At 53.0% G+C, this 10,468-nt stretch overlaps 2 protein-coding genes across 16 annotated transcripts in view; both read right to left on the reverse strand.

Annotated features, from left to right (window-relative positions):
• Positions 1-10,468, reverse strand: part of LOC113807056 (kelch-like protein 5) — a 408,426-nt gene that overhangs the window by 142,403 nt on the left and 255,555 nt on the right. The window lies entirely within an intron of this gene.
• The window catches only part of pnt (ETS transcription factor pointed), a 211,952-nt gene that overhangs the window by 56,429 nt on the left and 145,055 nt on the right, over positions 1-10,468 (reverse strand). Inside the window, exon 1 of one of the 15 annotated variants that reach the window (XM_027354796.2) lies at positions 7,830-8,266. The exons of 13 other annotated variants lie outside the window; for them this stretch is intronic. In XM_027354796.2, the coding sequence (XP_027210597.1) occupies positions 7,830-7,908 (79 nt within the window). In that variant the 5' untranslated portion in view covers positions 7,909-8,266. Of the gene's footprint in view, positions 1-7,829; positions 8,267-10,468 lie in introns of those variants that run through there. One more of the 15 variants, XM_027354797.2, reaches the window with a different exon arrangement.

Here is a 10,468-nt window from a genome sequence, read left to right on the forward strand (position 1 = left end):
CCACTTCCTCTATTTCTCCTTTCTCTCACACCCATCTTTTATCACTCCCATTCCTCATATTCTTCCAACTCCTCACCCTCATACCCCCGTACCTCCACCCCCATCCACAGGGCCGATCCTCCACCAACTTTCTCTCCCTCATTTATCAAGAGAAATTACATGGTGTGAGATATATATATATATATATATACTGTAGAGGTGATGATGAGTTATTGCCGTTGACCCGCGGGTAGGTCGGTGACTCGTGTGTGTGTGTGTGTGTGTGTGTGTGTGTGTGTGTGTGTGTGTGTGTGTGTGTGTGTGTGTGTGTGTGTGTGTGTGTGTGTGTGTGCGCGCGCGCGCGTGCGTGTGCGTGTACGTGTGTGTGTGCGCGCGCGCGCGTGCGTGTGCGTGTACGTGTGCATGTGCATGTGCTTTTGCGTGTGCGTGTGTATGTGTGTGTGTGTGTGTGTGTATGTGTGTATGTATGTGTGTGTGTGTGTGTGTGTGTGTGTGTGTGTGTGTGTGTGTGTGTGTGTGTGTGTGTGTGTGTGTGTGTGTGTGTGTGTGTGTGTCCCCTGGTCTACCTGGCAGCCGTCCCCTCCCTTTCTCCCTCCCAAGACGAGAATCTTGATAAAGTCTCGCGTTTACCTTCCCTGTGTTCGAATGACAAAACATGGTCAGAATCCACTACCGTGTTCCTGTTCCATAGAATCGCCATCCCTTCCGCGCCCCTCCTCGCCCCGTCCCCTCCCCTTCCTCCCTTCGGAAGCCGTATCTCGCCGTCAGGAGTCTCCCCTGCATCCTGCCCCAACGGCATCCCTTCCTCCTCCCGCCAGTGGTACCTGCAGTGTCATTAGCATCCCCGCGGCCTCATCCCCCATCAGTAGCATCGCCCCCCTCGCCGGCAGCGCCTCTCCTCCCTTCCCTTCCCGCCCGCGCCCCCGTCCTCCTCCCGGGGCACCACTCAGCTGGCCATCAGAGGCGTGTTTGTCATCCGTGCCTCTCGCCCCGCCGGCAGGAGGTCCGAACGCATTCCCTTTTCGCACTCGATTATTTCGATCACGCTTGGCGATTCCTCGGTCAATAAAAAGAATAATTACCACATTCACCCAGCCGAAGTGATCGTCGGCGGACACACTACGCTCTGTGTGATGATGAAGTTTAAATGCCTGTTTACATATTGAGTCTGACCGGGTCTTCTTTTTCCGCCGCTCGCCCGCTCTCTTGCCCGAATCGGCCCGTGATGGAGTTTACGTGTCAGATGGCAGTTGTGGGAACCTTTTTTCAGGCATGTCCGGGCGTTTGATGAATGCTCAATGCCCGGGAGAGGAGCTACAGTTCACTCATTAACAGGTAGACGCCACAGAAGCCACCGTTCCTCTCTTCTTCTATGGCGGTCTTCCGCGGAATACCAGTTATGAACTATAGCTGGTGCAGATCGCGTTCAAGCCTATTTCGTGTCGTTTCTTTTTATATTTACGAAAACGTTTTAATTTGATTCACCGTATTATGACTCGTCGGTAAACATCAACATATAAAAAATAAGCCCAGGAACTGAACCAAAAGCCATGAATGAATTGAAGTGGCAGACAGGTGAGTGACGATTCCTCAAACAGGTGAGAAGACCCTGGCGTCACGCAGCGCACAACGAACTCATCTTCGTGCGAGGTCGTCAACACTTATGACACATCAACGCGGGGTGATAGAGTGGGGAAAGAGAGGATGACTCCTCGCCCCCGGCTCGAGTGGGGAAACCCGAGCATGAAGCAACACCCCGACGAACCCCTCGTACCCCTATTTCTCTCCCTAGCATCGGCGCTCTTTGTCTGTTTGTCTTTGTGCGTCTGTGTCTGTGTCTCTGCATTGCTGTGTATCCGTCTGTCTGTCTGTCTGTCTGTCTCTCTCTCTCCCACGAATCTAGGCCAATCGCGCCACAACAAAAGTATCACCGAAACATCAACAGCATCAGACAGCTCAGGAGGGTGTAAGGGAAGGAAGTGGAGGATAGAAGACTGGGGAAGGGGGAAGGGGGAGACGCACGGGGAATGGGGTGGTGCAAGGAGAGCGATGGGGAGGGGGGGGGGTTGCAAGGTAGTGAGGAGAGGGGGGGGGTAGCAAGAGAGTGAGGGGGAGGGGGGGGTAGCAAGAGAGTGAGGGGGAGGGGGGGTAGCAAGAGAGTGAGGGAGAGGGGGGTGCAAAAGAGTGAGGAGGAGGGGGGAGGGGGGAGAGGTGCAAGAGCGCGAGGGGGCACCACGGCCGGGGTCGTCCCACGGTGCTCTCTCGCTACCTGCAGTCGAGACCCTGGAAAAGCACCAATCTGGATGGGACGAGCGAGCGCGTTTCCCAGTGTGGCACGGAAGGCTTGGGTCACCGCGGGTCAGAGGGCATGGGAGGGAGGCTGAGGTTGGGAAGGAAGGGAGGGAGCGAGGTGGGGCTGGGGGGGGGGGGAGGTAAGAGAAAGAGGGAGAAAGGGGGAGGGGAGTCGGAGGATAAGGAAAAGGGCTCACGCAATGGTTACCAAGAGCAAAAGTGGCGAGGGAGGGAAGCGGAAAGAAAAATCCACAAAACAGGACTTGTTTGCAAGCAGCCATTTCTCCCATCCTTGTCATCGGATGTATCCAGACGCTTCCACAAGCGCACCGAGTGTACCAGTTGCTGACAGGTACCGGATCCTGCCCACGGTCGCACTCGTGTTATTCAACATCTTCACCCGCCCGCCCGACGCTGCCGATGTCCCGCCCCCACGCCCACGCTTCACCCCAGGTTCCTGCTTGCTGTTGGAGGGCCCCCCTGGGCTCATTGAATCCTGGTGGAAGCCTCGCCTCCCCCGTGGGAGCCAAGAGGCGAGCAGCGGGCCCGCGCTCCCTCGGATACTCCCTCGGGCTCCGGAGGTCCCCCAGGCTGGGGCTCCCACGCAAGGGTCAGGCGGCGGGTCACAGGAACTTTGCCTCGCGCGTACAAGTGGCCGTAGGGGATTCCTCGGATCCTGGCGAGTCGGGCCGCCCGCGCCCGTCGCCCTCATAACATGGCTCGCAACGACACATCCAAGCATTCGCAGGCGTTGTCGCTGCCCTGACCCTTGAGAAGGACCCGGCGGCTGTTGCCGCTACGCCCCTGGTGCTGCTCCTGGTGCCGCGTTAGAATAACAAATTACGGCATTATCACTTCGCACATAACGGGCTTCCGATAGGACTGGTTATTTGCAGCTAATAAAACTTTAGCCAGCAGACTCTTGCATACGAACACACCTAAAGGAACATCCTTTTCCAGTTCTCACTAAGGTAAATAACACATAACAGTTACCTGTTGTCCCCGGGTGTGGTGGCGCAGCCGAGGGGGCTGGTGACGCAGGGCGGCCGCTGGGCATCGCCTCCTCCGCCTGATCCAACCCACTTTTTTGGCTACTTCCTCCCCGCACTCTCCCGTTACCGCCGATACACTTTCTTTGTTTCTCTGCCGGCACGGCTCCGAACTGCTCCTCGGCCGACGACCATTCCCGGCCCGAGGTCGTCCTCGTCGCCATCGTCGCCGCGCCCCGTGACCTGGCCCTGGTTGCTAGCCCTCGAGCGTTACGCCCTCCGACATCGTGCAGATTGGGCGCCGCCGAATCCAGAGCGCTGCGTCCCGGGGATCGGGCGAGGGACGCGATCCCGTCACAAAGTGCGGGTTGTGTTACGAGAGCGAAATGCGGTCCACGTAGGTGTTGGGGCGGAGGGATGGCTGCCGCCCCTGCTCTGCCCCGCGGCTTGTGGCAGTTTTTACACCCACTTCCTCCCAACTGATTCACTCATTTACCACCAAGCTGAGTCTTTGTGAATGACTGCGTTCACTTGATGGTCCGCCATGTTACACGCCAAATGACGGCCGTGTCGGGTTGCCGGCCTGATGACGGACTGTGTTGATAACCTGTTATGATACATCACGCTCGCTGCGGCGCGTTCGGCGGAACCTCCATATTACGCTCCGGCCGTAATGAGTCCCTCTCCCATGCTCCCCTCCGCCCTCTCTGGCAGGAACCTCGGCGGGCTGACCCACGGGGCCGGCGAAGCACTCGCTGACTTACACGAGAATACTGACGGCGACGAGCGACATCTCACAAAGAAATCCCCCCAAGTCCCGCACAGGATCCAAGGGCCGATACATTCGCTACGAGTCTACACTGCGCGTAAATATGCACATAAAATGAAACGCTCGACCCCTCTCTCGAGGAGGTCCGGGAACCACCGGAAACGCGCGTGTATTTGTGTGCATGTGCGAGCGCGTGTACGTGTGTGTGTTTGTGTATAAATATGTAGTGTGTCCGTGCGTGAACGTCCACGTGTGTGTATTTAATAAAAATTGTGCTTATATTCTTTAATGCAGTTTGCTTTGCCTACGAGCGTGCATCTGCGCGCGTGCGCCCGCCTATAAGTGTATGTTTCTGCGTTTGTTTCATGAACGTATTGCCACAAGGTGCTGGGAGAGTTGCCGAGTGTTTATGCATGAGAGTGAGTGCACAAGAGTGAGTACGAGATTAAGTGGCATTGAGTGTGCATGAGAGTGAAGCGAGAGTAACCACCATCATGAGAACAATGAGGACAGCGCCACCGGTACACATTGTCATGAGAGAGGCGAGTGTTAGGGACCGTGTTAGGCCTCGCCTCCATGATGGTCTAGTGAGCGATTTATTAGCTAGGATCCCCCCCCCCCACCTCAATCCTGCACTACCCTGGGAGGGCTGGAGGATGTGATAGTGCCACCATGGTGGCGAACATTGCCGCGCTGGTGACCGGCTTTGCCTTCTCTGTGGCCAGGAATATCTAGGGCTGCTGTCTCCTGCTTCAAAATTACCAGCGCTGCGCCCAGTACTACTACCATCATACTGACCAACGCTGGTCATCCTCGTCCTTAACAAGGCATCAAGGCGGCCCTCCCCCTCCCGCCCCCACCACACCAGTCAACAGGTGGTGGCTGTATAATAAAAGTTTATCATTCAACTGCCCCTTAACCCCCCCCCCCCCACTCAACTCACCACCGCCCTCTGCCAACAACCACGTCTTTGATGCCAACATATGCGTGTGCTTCTACGCCCTCGGCCGCCGCAGGAAACCTCTCGTCGGGAAGATCATCGGGGACACAACAATACCCCCCCCCCCCATGGAATCGGCAGCGCCTTCGTCAGGGACAGAGACAACCCAAACAGCGCAGCCAATCCAGTTCCGATAATCCCGAGGGCTTATTGGTAACGCTGTTCTTGGCGTCTTTTCTGGATTTCCTTCTTAAGTCACGCCGTAACCCAACCCGGACCCGCGCGTTACATAAAGAGGAATTAACTAGCCATCGCCGGACCACGTCAATAATGGAGCCGCCCGCAAGATCACGGACACGCCTCGCCAACCCTCTCCCCGCCCGCCCGCGAGCTGCTCGACGGGTAAATTGATACAGCATAATCGTCCAGAACGATAAACAAATTACAAATATCTGCTTACACTGCCACAAGAGGCGGGGCAGGGGAAAAATCGGGGCACCAAGGGGGGCCGTCGGAAATGGGCGCGAAAGGCCGGGCGAGCGAGCCGAAGAATGGCCGCCCACAATAGCCGAATCATCCGCGTCGCATCGAGTGAACACGGATAAAGCGCCGACACAATGAGAAGTTAAAATGGCCGGACTCTGGAAGTTTACACACCCAAAAGGAGGAGATTTAAAACTCGACCGCACAATTGTAGCCCACTTTTGTTGTCGGGCACAAGAAGGAAGCGGAGCTGTATGGCGCGAGAGAACGCATAAGGCCCGCGGATGGAGAGGGTGGAAGGAGATGGACTGAGCTGGAAGCGATGGGTTTGGGGGAACAGAAGAGGAAGAGGAGAGGGAGAGAAAGAAAAAAAATAGACAGAGAGGGATAGGAAGAAAGGGAAAGGACACGCGTGAGAAAGGAGGAAATGTCTTGTGAGAAGATGGGGCAAGGATGAGTCTCACAGCGAAGTCTTAGCACAGAATCCAGGCAGCGGAGGCAGAGGCCCGTGGAAATTTCAGCGACAGGACAAAGCGTTGTACAGGGAGGTGCACGTCGATCCTTGGGCCTTCCTCCTATGCGCAGTCGGTGGCTTGGGCCTTCCAGTCCTCGAGGCCGGCGAGACCATTTGCGTCTTCCGAGCAAAGAGGAAGGCGGGCACACGCAAGTGACAAGAGACGGACACACGCAAGCCATCCACCGTCCGAGCGGGCGGTCCGAACCTGCCTCGGCACTGATAATATATATCATGGTGCCCGGGGGCCTCAGGGGGCATCCTCCCCGGGGCCTCCGCCTGCCCCCTCCACCATTTGGCCACTTTGCGTGGTGGCCGGGCGCTGTGCCCTCCCTCCCTCCTTCCCTCCCCACACTCTCCACTAAGCCCTTCCTCCCCTCCCCCTCCCCCCCAGCGGCCGGATGACACCCATTACCATCGGCTGGTGCCAGATATACGGTAAATCAAACACGTCTCACTCACTGCCGAGGTATACCTGGGTTATATCCAGCAAAGCGTGTGCTCCCTGACCCGCATATTCATCGCGAGAGGCGGCTTTCCGACAGAATACCAATCGGATCTAAAAATAAAAGGACCAGGAGGCGAAGGCGAAGGTAGATCACCGACGGCGACACAATTCGGTCCACCGCGGTCGCCATTCCGGGCAAGAGGCATCGCGACGCACCAGGACAGAACGTGAAGATGCGAAGGGCTCGCGCAGAGGTGAGGATGGAGGGGCGAAGGGAGAATGACACCCTAGATTAAGGGGGGGAGGGAGGCTGCTGGTGAAACATGACCTCCCCTCCGGACCAGCCACCGGAAGAGCCCGTGTGGGAGAAAAAGAAATTAAAGATGGCAAACGAACATCATGAGATGCATGTTTTGGAGCATCAACATGGCGGAGACTTTACCGAATTCGAGGAAAGGAACTGCCGGGACAGTGAAAAACTCTCATCGGACGGATCTCGAAGTCACACTTTTGCTTCACGGACCAAAATCGGGAAAGACGATCGGATTTGTACTTTCCAAATATTCTTTTCAACTTTCGCCAAAGCCTTTCCACCGCTTATGGACACAGGGTCAAATTTTATATAAAAAGGTTATATCCCGGGCCCTGAAAAAGAGTAGAGGCGGTAAGCTCCGCCCCCTGGGGACGGCGGCGGGTTGGGGAGACCGAGTGGGCGGGGCCTAGCTCTCCAGAGCTCCACCCGCCGGAAGTCGAGCTTTTAGTCTATTTTTCTCTCATAAAGACGACGATGATGTTTAAAAAAATTTCTGACGAATGTGTACCGACGGCAAATATCATTCGCCGCAAGTTCTATCTCCACAAGGAACGAGGTTTATGCGTATCAAAGACGAACAGGGAATGGCGTGAAGGATGGCGGGGGGAGAGGGGGACAGGGAGGAGGGGAGCGCGCAGGGGACGGCCGGAAGCGGGGGGAGGGGGCAGAGGTTACAGGTAGCGTCCCAGAGGGGAAGGGAGACGAAGGGAGGGCCTCTTCCATCGCATAATGCAATTTATCTCTCAACTACGCACTTCTCGGATTTTTTCCTTTTATTCCCGTATCAGAGGAAGGGAAGGCGGACGGTGCTTCGTGAGTGCCTTCGCCTCCGCAAGATCTCACTCTTTTCTTGTAAGAACGCCTCCCCCTTAACACTGCGTCGCACAAGACCATTCTCCAACTGGTCCACACAATGTAAAAAACAACAACAAATCTTCAGTATCTCTCGACAGCACTGTAGTTTCACACCGGGAAATAAATCCAAAACTGACGGGAAAAAATAATAAACTCGATCATTTCTTTCCCCCAAAACACGGATCAAATTAATAAAGACACAGATGAAGAGATAAAGTTTTCTTACCTGACTTAGTGGGTTTGGTAAGCGTCTTCAGTGACTTGATGCCCATCTTGTTTGGCGGGGGCAGGAAATCCACATACATATTATAATAAATAAATAGAAATCTAAACAAATGGTTGGTCTTGACTAGAAAGGTGAATCTAATGTCCACCCACGCGCCTACAGCACCTGCGTTGAAGTCGCTACGGGCGATACACAATCAACGGGAAAATAATATTTATATGTAAAGTTTGCACGTAATCGTATTATCCCATTCACGAATATCGCTTCCACTGTGATAATGTGCAGTTGATCAGATGACAGTCACCAAGCAGTCCACTGTTAACGTCACATGTGAAAATCTTTTGCACGGGCACCATACTACAATCGTGGAAAAGCATGACCCATGTTGATCTGTCCCGGCTGCGTACGTCCACTATCGACCGTGTCCCAGGATACACTAACCGCGGGACACGACCGAGACTCCTCAGCTGACCCGCCAACTGTTGCCACGCGTATTTAGGCGGAACTCTTTTATTTTTCTTCTAAAACTCTGCAAGATCTTTATGTTAAATTTCACTTATTCGAAAAATGTATCTCCGTTCGAATGAACACTCGAGGAACTAATATTATCGCAAATACCCGTTAAGAACTGAAGGAAACTGCCGACAAAACCCCGCAAGTATACATTCTGATCTGGCAAACACGTTGACCCGTCGAGCCAGTTGAAGTCGCCGTACCTATCTGGCAACTGCTCGTAGGAGGAGAGCGCAATTTTATAACCAAGTATTACCCCTTTACACGTTGTGTCCATGTAGCAGACGTAAATATATTGTAAAAGAATAATGAATTCATTAATACAGAAAGAAATCTCGCGATTATAAGACCAGGAAAGTGGAATTTTTAATAAGAAAAGAGAGTCACGTCCATGGAATATTGGCGCATGGCAACTCTTAGGTGTCGGAGGTCACATGTACTTCATATATCACACTCAACTTATAGTTTGCCACAACTTGGGAAGTGATAAAACTAAAAATAGAAGAAAGTGATGAAAATGACACTCTTCTTTTACACTTGGAGATCATATACCGACTTCGGCCACTTACACAAACTTTCCAAGATATCACTAAAAACACATCGATGCGCGGGGGGAAAAGGAGAGTCAGACGGCGATCCAGATTCGCCATGCAGTATCCGCTACCACGTATCTTTAAGAACATAACTCAAATCAAGTATCAAATATATATTATTTTCCCCGTTTTTACCATATTCCAAGAGCAAATCCCCGATAGTCCAAACAACGGAGGAGAGGAGGAGAAAAACTGCGAACCCCCGATCGCATTGGCTGATGCCCCGCCCTCGTCCACGGAGCGGAAGTTGACGGGTTTATCCTAAGATATAAATGATCTCAAATTATACTCTCCGATTCCGGTCGTTCCAAGCCCACTATCTCGGCCGTTCCTCCCTCCTACGGTCCTAAATCGTTATCGGAAGGAATTTCGAACATCCCTGAAGAAACGAAAGAGGAAAACGAGAGATTTTCGCAAACCCACCTATACTTGCACCCAGTCTGGCCGTGAGTCAACCGTAGACATGAACGCCGATGCTGTAACACAAAGTAGCCAGCGCGCAATCAGCGGCAAAGTCAACATCTCAACCCGATTCTAAAACCGGCCTCGGAGATTGTGGTGTTGCCTCGACCGCAGTTTTCTTCTCTCCTCTATCATGATAAAAGAAAGGCATCCGACATTAAGTGAGGAGAAAAGGAATTTTGAAATATTAGATAGACAAAGAAACGCGCACACGTAGAGACGAACACACATACACATCCTCATCTCCCCCCACGCACACAAACACACTCGAGCGAACCACACTACAGAAGAGGAAAAATAAAGTCAGGGATAATGCAATAAAGCATATAAAAACGGCGAAGAAATAAGAGAAAATTAGATGACAGAGCAGGAAAAGTGAGGCGTGAAGGGTAAAGGGGGGAGAGGGAGAGAGAGAGAGAGAGAGAGAGAGAGAGAGAGAGAGAGAGAGAGAGAGAGAGAGAGAGAGAGAGAGAGAGAGAGAGAGAGAGAGAGAGAGAGAGAGAGATGAGAGAGAGAGAGAGAGAGAGGGAGGGAGGGAGGGAGGAGGGAGGGAGGGAGGGAGGGAGGGAGGGAGGGAGAGAGGGAGGGAGAGAGGGGGGGGGGAGATAGAGAGACTGATAGAGAGAGAGAGGGAGAGAGAGAGCGATAAAGATAGAGAGACTGATGGAGAGAGAAACAGAGGAGAGAGAGAGAGAGAGAGGGAGGGGGAGGGAGGGAGAGAGGGATATATATATATATATATATATATATATATATATATATATATATATATATAGAGAGAAAACGGAGAGAGAGAGAGATGGAGGTAGAGAGAGTAAGAGAGAGAAAGGGGGATAGAGAGAGAGAAAGAGAGATTGAGAGGGAGAGAGAGAGAGAGAGAGAGAGAGAGAGCGAGAGAGTGAGGGAGAGAAAGAGAGAGAGAGAGAGAGAGAGAGAGAGAGGAAGGGGAAATAGATAGATAGAGAAAAAAAAGAGAGAGCGAAACATATAGATACAGTGAGATAAATATATATAGAGAGAGAGTAAAAAACTAGTGAGGATAAAAGAGAAAGAAAACAAAATTTTAAAGGT

This window comes from Penaeus vannamei, chromosome 13 (genome assembly GCF_042767895.1).
Source record: "Penaeus vannamei isolate JL-2024 chromosome 13, ASM4276789v1, whole genome shotgun sequence".
NCBI lineage: Eukaryota > Metazoa > Arthropoda > Malacostraca > Decapoda > Penaeidae > Penaeus > Penaeus vannamei.